The sequence below is a fragment of the Acomys russatus genome, chromosome 29 (assembly GCF_903995435.1).
Source record: "Acomys russatus chromosome 29, mAcoRus1.1, whole genome shotgun sequence".
Taxonomy (NCBI): domain Eukaryota; kingdom Metazoa; phylum Chordata; class Mammalia; order Rodentia; family Muridae; genus Acomys; species Acomys russatus.
Window position 1 is genome coordinate 15099506 of NC_067165.1, and position 17989 is coordinate 15117494.

Consider the following 17989-nt stretch of genomic DNA (forward strand, 5'->3'; position numbering starts at 1 on the left):
CATGAATGCAATGCCCTTGGCGGCCAGAAGAGGGCACAAGATCACCCGGAACCCGAATTACAGAAGGTTGTGAGCAGCTGTGTAAGTGCTGGGAATCGAACCTGGGTCATCTATAAGAGGAGTAAACACTGCTGAGCTGTCTCTCCAGCCCCAAGCGATGCATCTAAGGTTATCTTTTTCTGAGACAAACCCCAAGAAATGCCTCCCAGCAAGTTTTGCCTTCTTTCTTGGGTTAGACCAACTGTTCTTTGTTGCAGTTCATTTTAACTATGGGCTGACTTATTATGGGTTGGGGCTTTTGCTGTTTGGCTTAAGGGAACAAACATGAGAGAAAAGCTAGAGCGTCCTGTTGCACTAACCACGTTACTGCTTACAGTCCTTATGTTCAGGCCCAGAAAAAACAAGAATAGCAATCTCAAACTGGCAAGTTAGAAAGGAGGGCTGCTATTTTTAAGATGGATGCCAAGACTCAGGATTGTGGGCTAGAATTCCTCCTTACAGCTTGGCCTGAGGATTTGAGGAAGGATTTGTTTATTTATTTTCCCCAAAGCATCTTCTCCCTCATCATTATCACATCTGCCAAGTGAATAATTTTTCCATGTGCACACGAGACTCTGATACATCCAACACTCAGGGCAGGGTTCCTCAGTCTCACTTGCACTTTAATTTAAAGCAGGAGAGACACCTTAACCCTTAAAACTGAGGACACTATATATTTTCCTTGTTATTTTCTTACTAAAAGAATGTTGTGAGTTCTAGGCCAGCCTGGTCTACAAAGTGAGTCCAGGACAGCCAAGGCTACACAGAGAAACCCTGTCTCGAAAAAACAACAACAACAACAACAACAACAAAAAAACCAAAACAACAAACAAAAAAACCCAATGTCAGTGCTCACTTTGGCAGCACATACACTAAAATTGGAACAATACAGAAAAGGTTAGAATGGCCCCTGTGCAGGGATGACACACAAATTCATGAAGTGTTCCATATTTTTTTCAGAACAAAAGAGCCAGACACTGACACTGGATCAGACCTGACAGGATGCATTCCTCTCAGCATGCTAGACACTGACATCCTGTATCCTTCGTGTTCCAGCACCAAGTGCTTCAGCTGCTGTGCCTCATCAGAACAAGACAGCTCCCAGGACGCTTTCAAAGAAAGCCTCCAATCCCAATTGGCCCAGCATTGCGGGACTCTAATTAAGCCTGGAATTTCTCAACATTTAGAAACTGGATCAAGAATGCTATTCCTATCTTGTTTAATTGTTTCCCACAATTTTATTTGGACCTCTACAAAGGTATTATTTGCCCCAAGTCAGCCAGAAGAACCTCAACAGAACAACACCCCATTTCCCTTAATGGGGTTGTATAGGTTTTTGGTTGCTTTCTTGGGTGATAGATGTTTACTTTCATTGGGAGTTGGTTATAAGTTATTATTGGTCTTATTTAGAGAGAAAACAAGGTTGGACTCAGGGATGTCTCTCCTTTCCTTTATCTTTCATTCTTAGGTTTGGAGGTTGGGGTTGAAAGAAAGAAGGGGGAGCTGGGCGAGGTGGCACAGGCCTTTAATCCCAGCACTCGGGAGGCAGAGGCAGGTGGATCTTTGAGTTTGAGGCCAGCCTGGTCTACTAAGTGAGTCCAGGACAGCCAGGGCTGTTACACAGAGAAACCTCGTCTTGAAAAACAAAAACAAAAACAAAAACACAAAAAAACAAAAAAACAAAAAACAAAAAAAAAGAAAGAAAAGAAAAAGAAAGAAAGAAGGGGCACTGTAGAAATATATAGGGAAGATAGGACAAAAAAGTAGATTAGTGAATCTACTCCTCAATTTAACACCTTAATTGTTACTCACAAGGTTATTTTTAATTTACTGGTATAAATTTGTGAATAGAAAGGCAAAATAAGTTTGATTTTAGATACATTGGTATAGAATTCAAATTTAAGATTATTTTTCACACATTATATATATATATATTTCTACTCTAATATGCAGTATTGTACCCATACAACTCAATTATAATACAAGGTTTACTTCCAATATTTTGAAAGTGCTATTGCAGGCTGCTTGGGATAAGTAAGTTATACAAGTTGGTTGTTAGCTGATCAAATAATGGTCATGTCAATTACTAGTCTATTTTTATCACAAGAATATACATCCTAGGTTTAACAGATAAATATGATTCTATAGCTATATAAGGTAAAATAGATAAGGTCTTCAAAAACCTCAGAGTCCTACAGAATATGGCATTTAAAGATGTTTTTTTAATTAAAAAATATTTTTTGGTTTTTCAAGGCAGGGGTTCTCTGTGTAGCCTTGGCTGTCCTGGACTCACTTTGTAGACCAGGCTGGCCTCAAACTCACAGCGATCCACCTGCCTCTGCCTCCCGAGTGCTGGGATTAAAGGCGTGTGCCACCATGCCTGGCTTAAAGATGTTTTTATTATTTTAAAGATCCATTTACAATGAGACAGGTCAACTCCTGGCAACACCCAGCCTACCTCAAAGAAGATGATGAGCATCAAAGAACCTCCTTATGAAGATGGCTTCAAGTGTGGAAAGCAAGCCACTGAGCAAAATGTCCTCGTTTCTACCACAAACAGAATTCTGCCTAAAAATGGGCAATATTGGATGCAGGCAGAGTCGATAGCCGAACTCTGCCAAGACAGGGTAAGCAAGTCCTCAATAGTTCTTGCCTCACAAATATGTCTGTCAGCTATATTGGGCCAGAAGGCTGAAGATGATGCTCCGATGTTATAGAGAATTTTGGGTGATTGTTTAAGCAGCAAACTGTCTCTGTCATCTTCTCATTTTAGAAGCAGCTAACCTCTGGGAGTTGTGGCTCATGCCTTTAATCCCAGCACTTGGGAGGAAGAGCAGGAGGATCGCTGTGAATTCCAGCTAAACCGCACTCTCTGTATACTCAGGTAATTAATTTTTATTCCTTCTCAAGTCTCTGATGGGGTTGAAGACCAGATAGTTTAATTTTACAATTAAGCTTAGTTGTTTAGGAGTTAAGATGTTTTTAGGTCTAGATAGATGTTTGATACTGACAAGATATGATAGATATTGATTTACATTTAGAATTTTAGGCATACCCAGATGGGAAAGATGTTTTCTTCAAGACTGCCAAATACAAATAGCCAAAACACTCTATGAATGTAACATTGATATAATTCCTGATTGTGAGCCGGGCATGGTGGCGCACGTCTTTAATCCCAGCACTCGGGAGGCAGAGGCAGGTGGATCTCTGTGAGTTTTGAGGCCAGCCTGGTCTACAAAGTGAGTCCAGGACAGCCAAGGCTACACAGAGAAACCCTGTCTCGAAAAACCAAAAAAAAAAAAAAAAAATTCCTGATTGTTTTGTGGTTCTTCTTACTGTAGGTGTTTATTGTATATGTGTAATAATATAAATGGATATGTAAAAAATTTATTTAATAAAAAAACAACGAATGTCATCCTGAGCTGAGCATGGGTGGTGCAGGCCTTTAATCCCAGCACTCAGGAGGCAGAGGCAGGTGGATCTCTATGAGTTGGAGGCCAGCCTAGTCTACAGAGTGAGCTCCACATCAGCCAGGACTACACAGAGAAGCTCTGTCTCAAAAAAGAAAAAAACAAAACAAACAACGACAAACCCAACCCAAACAAACAAAAAATTATAAGAAAAAAAAAAAAGAGCATGTTGGCACACGCCTTTAATCCCAGCGGCAGAGGCAGGCCGATCTCTGTGAGTTCAAGGCCAGCCTGGTCTACAAAGCCAGCCAAGGCTGCACAGAGACACCCGGTCTTGAAAAAAAAAGTCATGGGGGGGGATGAGATCTCCCCATCCAGACCAAACTGGCTTTGAAATCAGAGCCATCTGCTTGCCTTTGATTCTCAAATGCCAGAATTAAACACGTGTGCCATGATAAGTGGCTATTTTTAAGATAGATTTTAAAAATGTTTAAGACAGTGTTTTCAAATAATATATTTAAAAACTGAAAAAGTATGTTGGACATGGTGGCGCACGCCTTTATTCCCAGCACTCAGGAGGCAGAGGCAGGTGGGTCTCTATGAGTTCGAGGCCAGCCTGGTCTACAAAGCAGGTTCATAAGAGAAACCCTGTCTCGAAAAACAAAAACAAAGAACTGAAAAAATAATTTATAATTTATTACTTAAGTCTGTAACCAACTGATTCACATAGCTTGCTTTAGGTTTGAATAAATAATATATTTGAAGGCATTTGGATACATTTTATGAGTGTGTGTGTAAATGTTGCCATAACTTACAGCGCATTGGATACAGTTATGCATCTAGGCAATTTACATAACTTCATGACCTAAGTTTGACGCTGGAAACGGATGCGGAGAAGATCAGGGGTTCAGAGCTCTCTGGTGGCTACAGGACCTCACCTCACCTGCCAGTCTGCATCAAATTAAGAGGGAAGCCAGTGGTGTTGCAGGTTGCCTCCTTCACAAGGACCAGCTGCCAAGGACTTTGAGAAACAGTTTAACGGCTCAGAACGTGGCCTTGTCAACATTCTGTCTGGGAGGTGGAGACTACCCAACGCTCTGGTTTTCACTGTGCCTCCTGGACACAGAGTGATGAGTCAATCTCACTGTCGTCGCCTCTCTCAGTCACAGTCACAGTTGCCTAAGGCTTACAGAGGATGACACACTGCCCACTCACCTCTATGCGGAGCAGTTTCTGAACATACCATGGTGACCTCTGCGGGCCTCTCCCTAAATTCCCTATATAAAGTTGGTGCTGTGTGGAAGGTGAACTCTAAGGCCAGATAAGCCTGTATCAACTCCTGGTTGACTCTTGCTTTGGTCAAACCCCCCAAAGCTCTGAAAACTCTGCAGTGGGAATACTGGTGTCTGCTTTGAGGAAGTCTGCCCCACGGACAAGTGAGCTGCTGTCTGTGAGACTCTGGCATACATCATGGTACTGGATTAAACTCTTAAAATACTGGGGCTGCTGTTATCCCTGACAAATAGCTCACAGGATATTTGGTCACACTGTGAACCCCAAGATTTTATACCAGAAAGCCCTGTTTCTAGTTGTGGTGTGGCTCAGCCCTAGCACACACTTTTAATCCAAGATCTTTTTGTAAACAGGATTAAATAAACTCAGCCATAGGTCAAGAGGTGGAGCCAGCAATCAGTTGACACTGAGTGAACACAGGCAAAAACCATAGAGTGAGAGGAAGTGAGGATGGATAGGGAGGCAAACAGGAAGTAGAAACGAGGGACATTCAATTTGAAAGGCTTTTGAAACAGTGTGGAGAAGGAGAAGGGGCTTTTTCCTTCCAGGATGTCTGAGGAGCAGGAAAGTCAGCTGGGCGCTTTCTCTGCCTCTCTGAGCTAGCAGGCTTTCATCCCAGCATCTGGCTCCTGAGCCTTTACTGGTAAAATCAGATGTTTGGGATTTTGTTTAAAAACAATGCTTTTCCTTTTTCAAGAAAAAAATTTACATGTTTCTCTTTTGTGTCTGGGCATATAGTTTGTGCATGCCACTACCAGTGGAGACCAGAGGGAGACCTTGTGGAAATCGGTTCTCTCCTTCGACAAATGGGGTCCTGAGGATCGAAGGCAGGTCTTTAGGGGTGGCAGGTGCCTTTACCTAGTGAGCCATCTTTCTGGCTCTCCCTCGCTCTGCCTCATTTCTTTGAGAGCAACAGCAACCTGCTATGAACCTGGTGGCATCTGGACGCACTGTCACATGTGTAGGGTGTCTGATAAAAGGAAGAGCCTTTCTGGATTCTTTTTCCTTTGAAAATCAAAGAATGATTGCACACTGTTATTTTCAAGGGAGTTCAGCCGGGAAGAGCTGCTACAGAGCGCACAGTAGGGAAAGCTTCTGTGGCTGGTGTCGAGTGGAAGTAGGAGCTTTGCCTTCGTGTAGAACTAAGGACCACAGCAACAGGCTTTGAGAGGTTCAGGGGCAAAAGGGTGGGTTCTGTGGTCAGTGGAGGGAGCTGTGACACCACGGTTTTACAGTTATGAATTTGTGGCCTTGGTTTTCTAAGCCAGGTGAACAATTCCTGCCTTTTAGGATTACTGTTAGCGTCTTGTGAATTATGTCGGCCGAGTATTGTAGCGTATGGTTATAACCCCAGTTTTCTGGAGACTGGGGCAAGAGGGTAGCAAATTTGGGGCCAGTTTTGGATGGAGAGAGAGAAAGAGAGAGAGTGAGAGAGAGAGAGAGAGAGAGAGAGAGAGAGAGAGAGAGAGAGAGAGAGAGAGAGACACCTTGCCACAAACAAACAAACAAACAGCAATTTAACAGGACAAAATAAGAAAACTTCCATGACTCTGGCAAATCTCCAATAGTCACTACAACACTATAGATTTCTCAACTATTAGGTTTCGTCTGTTTGAGAGGGCTCTACGGAGAAATATGACCAGCAAGCTGGGTGGTGGCGGCGCACGCCTTTGATCCCAGCACTTGGGAGGCAGCGACAGGCGGATCTCTGTGAGTTCGAGGCCAGCCTGGTCTACATAGCGAGTACCAGGACAGCAAGGGCTGTTACACAGAGAAACCCTGTCTAAAAAATGAAAACAAAAACAAAAAGACCGAGAAATATGATCAACAGACTTTACATGCACACACACAGGCACATGTATGCTTGAGCACACACATACACCCAGAGAGAGAGAAGGGAGGGCAGACACAGAGAGAGATTGATATTCTCTCTCTCTCTCTCTCTCTCTCTCTCTCTCTCTCTCTCTCTCTCTCTCTCTCTCTCTTTAGATGAGGCTTAGGGTGCTTCCCTCAGTCTGCAAAGGTTCACAGACACAACCAGGAATATCCGAAGCCCACTCAGGTGCACAGAAAATGAGCCTGGTGATACGCTCTTACTTCCTTTGTCAGAAATCATAGCAGTGGTCAGGAGAGCATGGCTGCCCACCTGCAGGCTGAGCATCTGTGACCAGGATGGAGGGCACCAGGCCAAGGCCGAGAAACAAGCTCATGGGAGACGGCTGCGCTGACCTGCTGGCCACAGCACCTGGCCCATTCCGTTCCTCAGCCGAGAGCGATTCTGGCTTAATAGTTACTGATAGCTCATCACCTGGCTGCCAACCTCAGTTAAGGCAGTCCAGCATTTTCTCTGTGAAAGAATTTCGAAGGCAAAAAATAAATAAACTACCTTTAAAAGTCTGTTAACTCATGTTGGTCACTGTTTACTGATAATGTGTCCTAGTTTTAATGGGTCTCATTATGTGATGTGATGAACACTTATAAACCCACCACTCAGGGTGCAGAAGGCTGAGTTTGAAGCTAACCTTAGTCTATCTAGTAGGCTCCAGGCCAACCTGGGCTAGAGAGGTCTCGCCCCAATTGATGTGAGTTCAAGGCCAGCTTTGTCTACAAAGCGAGTCCAGAATAGCCAAGGCTAACACAGAGAGACCCTGTCTTGAAAAAACAAAAACAACAAAAAAAAAAAAAACAAAAACAAAAAAGAAAGAAAAAGAAAAAGAGAGACCCCCGCCTCCCTTCTCTCTATACAAAATATATTCTTCTTTATATAGTTAGTAATTTCTATGTAATTATAGGCTATACATGCTATTTGCTCTAGGAAGAATATTTGCAATGGTCTTTATACGTGTTTTCAGCTTGTGGATGAAGTGTATCTTGTAATTTTATTTTATTGATTTTTGATTTGGTTTTTGGAGACAGGGTTTCTCTGTGTAGCCTTGGCTGTCCTGGACTCGCTTTGTAGACCAGCCTGGCCTCGAACTCACAGAGATCCATCTGCCTCTGCCTCCCTAAGTGCTGGGATTAAAGGCGTGCGCCACCACCGCACCCGGCTTGTATCTTGTAATTTTATAAGTACATGTTTATTTCAAGTTTTGATGATAGGGAAAGAAAATCCTGATTACACTACAGCCTGGAAGATGATGAACACATCTACGCAAACCAAACTCCTGAGGCGCAATGCTGAGTACAGGGGTGGACCACTGAGAGCCGTACTTAGGGGCCTTCCTGCCCCTGTGGTTCCCCCACAAGTTATGGCCGTGGCAGCGCTCTTGGCTTGCTGATACTTTGTCAGTTATCACAGAGGCTGAGGCTCCCCCTGTCCTGTCTTCTCCTTCTCAAGTGCAAAATACACATTGGTATTGGCTGGATCACTGGGAGTAGCAGGCACTGCTGTTGTTCTCAGTTACAGAAAAGGAAACTGAGGCACAGAAAGCTGTGCACTCAGAGTCACATGTAAGGGATAGAGCTAGGATTTGAACTCAAGCCACCCGAGGATGCTCTTGGCATTTGGTTGGTGTGGTTTCTGTATTACAGCAGTCCTGTGGTCCTGTCCTAGCACAATAGCATGGTGGGTGAGCACAGGCCAGCAAGCGGACGTACTGAAAAGGGTGAGCTCTGTGGTGGATCTGGGCCCCAAGGTGGACATGGTCAGGGCATGCGGCTTGCTAGGAACCCAGCCTTATACCTGCAAGAGGTTTTACTGAACACATGTGTTAGCTAGGTGTGCTGGTGCACACTCGTAATCTCAGCATTCAGGAGACAAGCAGGAGGGAGTGGAGGGAGAGAGTGGGTGTGGATTCGAGCCACATACACTAGCGGCGTGTGTGACATTCTCAAGCAATAAAAGCAAGAACAAGAAAGTACGTAAGAGGAACAGACTTAGCAAAGGCAAGTGCGTTTTCTTAAACACAGTGAGTTTAAGTGGAGGAAATAATAATAATAATAATAATAATAATAATAATAATAATAATAATATTATTATTATTATTATTATTATTATTATTATTATTATTATTATTATTATTATTTGAGACAAGGTTTTCTGTGTAGCCTTGGCTGTCCTGGACTCGATTTGTAGACCAGGCTGGTCTCAAACTCACAGTGATTCACCTGCCTCTGCCTCCTCAGTGCTGGGATTAAAGGCGTGCACCACCACGCCTGGCTTCAGGGACTTTTTTAAAAAATGGAATTGTTAGAAAAGAAAAAGTCTGTCTGAAATGAATAATGCATTGGATGAAATTGGAAATACTATCAACAATATAGAAAAATAATCTTGAAGCAAACAATAGAAATGATCACTTTGGAACAAACAAACTCAGAGAGGCAGAGGCAGGTGGATCGCTGTGAGTTCGAGGCCAGCCTGGTCTACGAAGTGAGTCCAGGACAGCCAAGGCTATACAGAGAAATCTTGTCTCAGAAAAAGCCAAAACAAACAAACAAACAAACCAAAAACCAAAACCAAACAATTCTCCCCAAGGACCACCTTGGACCATAGGTAGCCACTCGGCTCACACCTCTGGTTGCTATTGGATACACACAAAGAAACTCTAGGACCGAAAGCACACTGACCATTTCTCCAAGTGCCTTTTTCTCAGAGTCAAGCGCACGAACTCGGTTCCTTAAGGCCAGAATTTCCTCGTCCAGCCTCTGGTTATGTTCCTTTGCTTTCTGTAAGTCGGTTGCACCTAAACAGAGAGGCAGTCAGTCATTCCTCTGGGTCAGTTTTACTTTGGGAGGGGCTGGCTCCAAGCATTTGTGAGTGCTGTTCTACTGTGTTCTGCACCTGTGGTCGGCTGCACAGGAGAGCCACCAAACCAGTGTTCTACCTACCAACCTGCTGTAACAGAACAGGGGGTTGTATTTCTCACACAAGCCTAATGAACTTTTTAGTGTAAAGTTTCCAGTGATACAAGTTCTTCTGGAAACACGAAGCATTTCTTTATTTTGTGTGTGTGCATATATGAGTATGTGTGTGTGTGTGTGTGTGTGTGCTCACGTGTGCATGCACACGTGCATAATAGAGGACAACTTACTGGCATAAGTTCTTCCCTTCGCCTGTATGTGACCTGGGCACTAAACTTAGGGTATCAGTTTTTGGTGGCCTTAACCCCCTGAGCCATCTTGATGGCCCAGGAGCTGAAGTTAGAAAACAGATGTGCCTAACTTATTTTTAATGTTTTTTTCAAGACAGGGTTTTTCTGTGTAGCCTTGGCTATCCTGGACTCACTTTGTAGATCAGGCTAGCCTGGAACACACAGAAATCTGCCTGCCTCTGCCTCCCTGAGTGCTAGGGTTACAGGTGTGTGCCACCTTGCCTGGATTTGTGCCTAACTTTTAAAAATTAAATGACAAAAAATTTTCTTTAACACTGTCTCTTAGGTACCTTAGACATTTCTAGACTCTTCCACCTTGCAGTCTTACTAACAGCTTCGAGGGATCCACTAAGCAATCACCACTTAACCAGTCCACTTTTGGTGAGTGCATTCAATTTGACCACCCAACAAGCTATTTTGTATTTCCATATTCATTGGGGATGGTTGATAATATCTGATTTTGGTGTACAGTAATGCCCTTAAAATTTGGGAATTATTCTCTCTTCTTTGACTTTTTGGAAGAGTTTACATAAAACACATATTATTTATTCCTAACATGTTTGTTAGAATTCACTTGTGAACTGCCTGACTTCTCTTTTGTTTTTGTTTTTGAGATAGGGTTTCTCTGTGCAGTGTTGGCTGTCCTGGACTCACTTTATAAACCAGGCTGGCCTCGAACTCATAGCCATCTCCTGCCTGTCTCCCGACTGCTGGGATTAACAAAGAATTCTACATACAGATTCAACTTAATATATTTAGGATCCCTCCTCTTCCTCCTTCTGCTCTTCCCATTTTTCTGTCCCCCTACCCCCTAGACCCTCAACCCCTCACCGCCCTACCTCCCCACCCCAACCCTCCACCTCTGTTCTTCTGGCATGGTCTTACTAGGGAGCCCTGGCTGAATTTGCATCAATTCTCCTGCCTCTTCCTCCTGAGTTTTTGGTTTTGTTTGTTTGTTTGTTTTTTGAGACAGGGTTTCCTGGACTAACTTTGTTGACCAGGCTGGCCTCAAACTCACAGTGATCTGCTTGCCTCTGCTTCCTGAGTGCTGGGATTAAAGGCGTGCGCCACCAGCGCCCAGCTTTCTCCTGAGTTTTTGTTTGTATATCCCGTGTGTGTGCATGTGTTTATAAGCACGTGTGTGTATAGGTCAGTGCAGGAATACATGTGCCACAACATGAACACAAGGGAGGGGGGACAGCTCTTTAGGAGTCAGTCGTGCCCTCCCACCTTGTTCTGAGGCAGGGTCTCTCTTCTTGTCTCTGAGTATACTGTCCTGTCCTATACTATACTATGTCTCTGCCTCCAGTCTCCATGCAGAAGTGCTGACATCACAGATGTGCACCACTGCACTTGCTTTCTAATTTTTACTTGGATTTTTGTGATAAGCATTTTACTGGCTGAGCCATCTCCCTGATCTTTTTTTTTTTTTTTTTAATTGAGATAAGGTCTTATTACGTAGCTCTGGCTGGGCCAGGCTGGCCTGGAGCTCACAAAGACCTACTTAACTCTGCCTCCTGAGTGCTGGAATCAAAGATGTGCACCACCCTTAACTGGCCCTTAACTCTTATTTTCATAGTTTCTTCTTTCTGCTTGGTTCAGATTTCATTTGTTTCTCTTACTTTGAATTTTTAGATTGTCTTCCACCTTGCTTGATTCCTAGTGTAAACATCAAGTACCACCAGGCTCCATCGAGCCCCAGATTCAGCAGTATTCCAAAAATATTGACAATGCCATGTTTCCATTGTCATCAAACTATATCCTGTTATCTCTTGGGACTTTTTTCTCTGATGTCAGAGGCTCTTTGGAAGCATCTTCTTGACTTTTCCAACACATTCCTGTCCCTGATTGCTAGTTTAATCCCGTGTGTTGGGAGACATGACTTGTCTGATCCCAGTTAACGCCTTTGTGTGTTTGGCGTCCTCAGAGGATCTCTCTTGGCTGCATGAAAAGAATGTGTATCTCATTGTTTCCATGAGTACCAACCAGGCCTTCTGTTGCCTCACTGATTTTTCTAGTTACCGGATGTGTGAGCCACTGTAAGCAGTTTCGAGCTTATAATCATATCCCTATATTTTGAAAGAAAAGAATAACTAATTTTGGAATGATCCAAAACTGATAAGAAACATTCTGTGAATTTTACAAGAGCCAGTAGCTTTATTAAATAGCCACGGCAGTGGAAGGCCAACACATCCAACACCATGCCAAGGCTGTCGGCTTCCCAGTGAGCTAACAGGAGGAGCTGCTGAATGGCCGCAGGGCCTGCCATTTCAGGGGCCTCGGTGCCCTCCAAGTTCCTTGTCCTGGGGACAGTTTTTGGAATCTGGACATATAAGGATTCACACATCAGCTGAGATATTTGCTGTAGTTAATGGGTAACTTGGTTATTAAGCTGCCAGGACTCGGCGTCCTTATCTATGAAATGGGCACGATTACAGTGACCTCCTGACTTGTTGGGTGGGTTAAAGACAGTCATGAAAAGTCCCTGGCAGAACAGCTGCTGCTCTTTAAGTAGTAAGTGACAGCAAGAGTAGCAATCGGGGCTGGATTTGGTGGTGCATGCCTTTAATCCCAGCACTCGGGAGGCAGAGGCAGGTGAGTTCGAGGCCAGCCTGGTCTACAAAGTGAATTCCAGGATAGCCTAGGCTACACAGAGAAGCCCTGTCTCAAAAAACAAAACGACAACAACAAAAAGAGTGGCAATGGCAGTAGGAGTGGTACTTGAGATTTTCATAATTGAAAGTATTTTAAAGATTCTACTATAATATTCATTCGTGAGTGTCTGTGTATCTGGTCATATGTATGCAAGAGTTCACAGAGGCCAGAAGAGGGCGTCAGATCCCCTGGAGCTGGAGTTACAGGTGGTTGTGAGTTGCCCAACGTGGGTGCTACAACCAAACAGGGGTCCTCTGCAGGAGCCTTCAGTGGTGACCGTGGAGCCCACGTTCAGCTCCTAAATAGTCTTTTAAACTATACATATTATGCTGTTGCGTGATCGGTTATTATTCCGTATGCTAATGACTCACCGCTTTCTTTCAATTTTATCAGATTATCTTTCAATCTTTCCATTTCCAGTAGGGCGTTCTCAAGTGCGTCACCTAAAAGAAAAAAATTAAGAAAACATATGTACAAAAAGTAAATGAAGGGTTGGAGAAATGGCTCAGCAGCTAAGGACACTGGCTGCTTATTCCAGAGAATTCAGGTTCAATTCCCACAGCCCCCAGGGCAGCGAACCGTAAGTCCAGGCTCAAGGGATCCGTCTCCCTCTTCTGGCCTCCTCTGGTGCCGCATGCTTGGGGTGCACAGACACACACCAGGCAAACATTCATACACATAAAAAGAAACACCCCCAAAGCAAGTGAGCTGGGCGCTGTGGTCTGTTTCTTTAGTCCCAGCGTCAGGCAGATCTCTATCAGTTGGAGGCCAGCCTACACAGAAGGATCCTGTCTCAGAACAACAACAACAACAAGAAAGGAAGGAAGGAAGGAAGCATGGAAGGAAGGGAAGGGAGTGACTCCTATAATAATCACATTTCAAACCTTTCCCGTCTCTGCTGCACACCCGAATTTGAGTCTCTACAGAAATGTAACCTGTCAGAGGCTTTCCTGAATTCCCTTCTAGGGTTCCTCCCATCTCCCATGTGTACTCCGTGGACCTCACTCAGGCTCGACGTTTCCTACCCATTTCCTGCTAAGAGCACAAGCTGAGGAGCTCTGGCCGCTGAAGTTACAAGGACAGCTGAGTGTTTAAAGCATGCACAAAGTAGTCACACCCCACTTAGTGATGGTAAGGGGGTACGTTTTGAGAAATTGTTGCCAGGTAATTTTGTCAATGTATAAACATCATAGGGAACACTTCCGTGGCAAGATGGGCGCGGCGTTCCTAGGTGATTTCATTGTGTGGGACCACTGTTGTACACAGAAGATTTCCTGCCAACTAAAATGCAGGGCATTGAGAATTATGCCAAAATGTCTGCTAGCAATGAAAATAACAAAATCTCAGGAAACGCTTGTTGCTGTTGTAATTTTGTTTTGTTAATTTCTTTCTTTTTTCTTTTTCTTTCTTTTGATTTTTTTGAGACAGGTTTTCTCTGTATAGCCCTGGCTGTCCTAGAGCTTGCTCTGTAGATCAGGCCCTAGACTCAAAAACCCACTTGCCTCTGCCTCCAAAGTGCTGGGATTAAAGGTGTGAGTCACCACACTCTAGTTAAGGAAATAGTTCTGGTGCTATGTTGGTCATTGTCTTCATTGCTAGGACAAAATGCCTGACGTCTTAAAGAGGAAAGGTTGCTCGTGGCTCAGTTCTAGGGTGCAGACTGTCATGTTAGCAGCAGCAACAGTCACATCCCATGCAAAGCAGGAAGCAGACAGATGAAAACTTGACTCAACTACTTTCCCCCTTTTCTTCTGTCCAGGGTCTGGACCACAGAATGGTGCTGTTCACAGTTTCAGCATCTCTTCCTCCCTCTACCGACCCAGTCTAGAAACTAGATCCCAGACACACTCAAAGGTGTGTCTCCTGGGTGGTTCTAGATCCCAGGCACGCTCAGAGGGGTGTCTCCTAGGAGATTCTAGATTCTAGGCATGCTCAGAGGTGTGTCTCCTACGAGATTCTAGATCCAAGGCATGCCCAGAAGTGTGTTTCTAGGTGGTTCTAGATCCCAGGCACGCTCAAAGGGGTGTCTCGTAGGTGGTTCTAGATTCTGCCAGGTTGACAGTCTTAGCCATCAGGGTACAAAGGGTTACATGAGAATGGCAGACATGGGGCATTGGAGTTGACGAGGGTTGGACTTCCTGGTTCAGATTCTCCCCCTTTGCTTCTGTGGGCTCCTCACTGTGACTGGCTAGCAGGTTTCCTAAGCTGTTAGGATGAAAGCTCTGCTACCGACAAGAGGCAAACACCAAGCTTTAGAAGACACCGTGAGTGCATCACACAACGGTGCACATTCCATGCTGTGCGGGCAACATTCAGAGCTTCAGGGCAAATCCCAACATAACCTACCACATTCATAGGAACTATATTCTAATGATAGCAATACTATTTCTGCTGCTGCCTCCAGGAGCAACAGCTCCTGTTGTCAGGTATGTTATTTTGATAACTCTACAATGGGGGCACCCACATCCCAATTCATGGGTGAGATAAGCAAGTCAGCTGACGGAAACAACCTGCTCAGAGCTGCGGGGAAACAAATAGCATGGTGGTGATGTGAACCCAGGGACGTTTTCTCTGTGTGCCCAGAGATGTGAGATGGCTTCTGTGTCTCACCGTAATGAGTTTTCTGGCCAGGGCAGTGATGGTGCACGCCATTGTGAGTTCTAGGACATCCAGGGCTACACAGACAGACCCAAGGGGAAGCAGAAGGACCACAGGTGGAAGAGTATCCAAGGAAGGGAGTGGGATGAGCAACGGAGAGACGACGATAGGAAGAACAAAGAGAAGGCAGGAGGGACCTTCTGGGAAGGACAGGGATCCAGAGCTACTTGAGACTGCAGAGCAAAGTCAGGGGTAAGCGTGGAGACAGATAGGCAGGCAGCAAGCCAGAAAAGTCTTGTTTGCTCTGCCAACTTTAAGCGAACCAGGGCTTCCAAATGTTAAAAGTTTCCAAGGATGTATTCCAGATGTTCAGAAAACAGTTGGTTTTCATCTTAAAAACGGGGCTGTGGCTATAGCAGTGTCACACATCTTTAATCCCAGCACCCAGGAGGGAGAGGCAGGAGGATTCTGAGTTTGAAACTAGCCTGGCCCACATACTGAGCCGGAGGCTAGCCAAGGCTATAGAGTTAGACCTTGTCTCAAAAATAAAATCTGCTTTTAGCATGACACAGCCAAATATATTGTTTTTTCAACTTAAAAATGACCAGAGACAGCCAGGTGTGGTGGCGCACGCCTTTAATCCCAGCACTTGGGAGGCAGAGGCAGGCGGATTGCTGTGAGTTCGAGGCCAGCCTGGTCTACAAAGTGAGTACAGGATAGCCAAGGCTACACAGAGAAACCCTGTCTCAAAAAAAAAAAAAAAAAAATTACCAGAGACAACCAAAATCTTTAAACTTGACTGGCCAGATTCTCCTGCAATGCTTGTGAAGCGTTAAAAAAAATCCTGGCTTTTCATTAGCCTTCTTAAATGAGTCACAATCCTTGGATTGGTCGGACCTTTTCTCTTTTGAGGGAAGGCTTTGCTGTGTAGCCCAGAATGGAATTCACCCTGTTAACACTGACCTCGAATTTACAATCCCCCTGCCTCAGCTTCTCAAATGCTGGATTACAAGCATGCACCATCATGCCAGACTTGCTTACAGTTTTTTTTATGTGCATTGGTGTTTTGCCTGCAGGAGGGTCTGTGTGAAGGTGCCAGATCCCCTGGAACTAGAGTTACAGAGAGCTGTGAGCTGCCATGTGAGTGCTATTTCCTGAACTCTGGAGTACTCAGGAAGATCACCCAGTGCTTGGTTTTGTTTTGTTTTGTTTATTGAGACAGGGTTTCTCTGTGTAGCCTTAGCTGTCCTGGACTAGCTTTGTAGACCAGGCTGGCCTCGAACTCACAGATATCTGCCTGCCTCTGCCTCCCTAGTGCTGGGATCAAAGGTGTGTGCCACCACTGCCTGGCCAGCCAGTGCTCTTAACTACTGAGCTATCTCTTCAGCCCTGCTTGGTTAAACCTTTTAAAGACCTTTCTACTGGATTCACATTTGTACTTTCTTTCCTTCCTTCCTTCCTTTCTTTCTTTCTTTTTTTTTTCCAAGACAGAGTTTCTCTGTAGCCTTGACTGTCCTGGACTCACTTTGTAGACCAGGCTGGCCTTGAACTCACAGTGATCCACCAGCCTCTTCCTCCCTAGTGCTGGGATTAAAGGCGTGTGCCACCATGCCCGGCTCACAGTTGTGCTTTCTAAGTCCACTTCTTAGTTTATAACTTTATATATGTTTGTTTAGGTTTTTTTTTTTTTTTTGCACAGGGTCCCTGTGGCTGTCCTGGAACTTGCAATATATACCAGGCTGACCTCAAACTCACAGAGATCCACCTGCTTGTTGGGATTAAAGGTATGTATCACCATGCCCAGCTCTAGATATTTTTGGGGGGTGTTTGACTTTTTTTAATAGATTTACCTATTTATTATTATTATGTATACAGTGTTCTGCATGCATGTACACCTGCAGGCCAGAAAAGAGCATCAGAGCCACCACGTGGGACTAGAATTCAGGACCTCTTGAAAAACAGTGCTCTTAGCCTCTGAGCCATCTCTCCAGCCTAATTTGTTTGATCTCATACCAAGATTAGTAGCAATAAAAGAATAAAAAAGTAAACTGAGTTGCATAAAGTGAAAACCTTTTGTGCACCAAAGGACACTATCAACAGAGTGAAGCTCTGTGAGAAATGCTGGGGAATGAGCATTCCTAGTGTCACGCAAAGAGGCAGACATGTGAGCAATGCACAAGTAACTCCAAAAGGAAATATCTACTTTGGCAAAAGGCCGCATAGCGATCCAAAGGGGTGAGCAAGCACATCTGGGTAGGAGGCCCTCTAAATGCTCATCCTGAGGCAGGGCAGTGGGTGTGCCTCACCCTGCCACCTCACTGTCAGATGCTAGTCCTGGTGGCTCGGGGCATGACAATCAAATCTCAGGAATGCCTGGCCGTTCAGGGCTTGGGCCAACAGGCTCTGGTTTCACAGGATAAGGGAGGTTAATGGAATTAGCTTTTGGCAGGCTAGCCACCTTTGCTAGGAAAGACTGCTCACATTTCGGAGAAGGAAGTATTTGCAAACCACCTGTCTCAGAGGAGATTAAAATCCAGAGTGTTTATATTATAAATTCTACAGTTTAAAAAGCAGCAATGGCTGGTTGAGTGGTAGCACAAAATCTTTCATCCTAGAACTCAAGAGGCAGAGGCAGGCAGATGCCTAAATTCAAGGCCAACTTGTTTTACACAGCAAATTCTAGGCCAGTCATAGTTACTTGGTAAGGCATGGTCTAAAAAAAATAGAAGAAAGAAAGAAAGACAGGGGCTGGAGAGATGGAGGGAGAGTTAAGAGCACTGTTGCTCTTCAGAGGACTCAGGTTTGATTAAAAACAACACATGGTGGCTTATAACTGTCTGTTAACTCCAGTTCCGCGGGATTTGATGCCTTCTTCTGCCCTCCGTGGGCACATGTTATACAAAC

The 17989-nt window shown here is 44.6% G+C and overlaps 1 protein-coding gene and 1 non-coding gene across 2 annotated transcripts in view; one reads left to right on the plus strand and one right to left on the minus strand.

Moving 5' to 3' along the window:
- Positions 1 to 17989, minus strand: part of Ccdc30 (coiled-coil domain containing 30) — a 77563-nt gene that overhangs the window by 46695 nt on the left and 12879 nt on the right. The window contains exons 4-5 of the mRNA XM_051171857.1: positions 12859 to 12930; positions 9309 to 9424 (exon numbers count right to left, since the gene is read on the minus strand). Coding sequence (XP_051027814.1) covers positions 9309 to 9424; positions 12859 to 12930 — 188 coding nt within the window. The remainder of the gene's footprint in view (positions 1 to 9308; positions 9425 to 12858; positions 12931 to 17989) is intronic.
- Positions 888 to 994, plus strand: LOC127212125 (U6 spliceosomal RNA). The gene has a single exon (XR_007833508.1). It is a non-coding gene; the product is annotated as a U6 spliceosomal RNA (small nuclear RNA).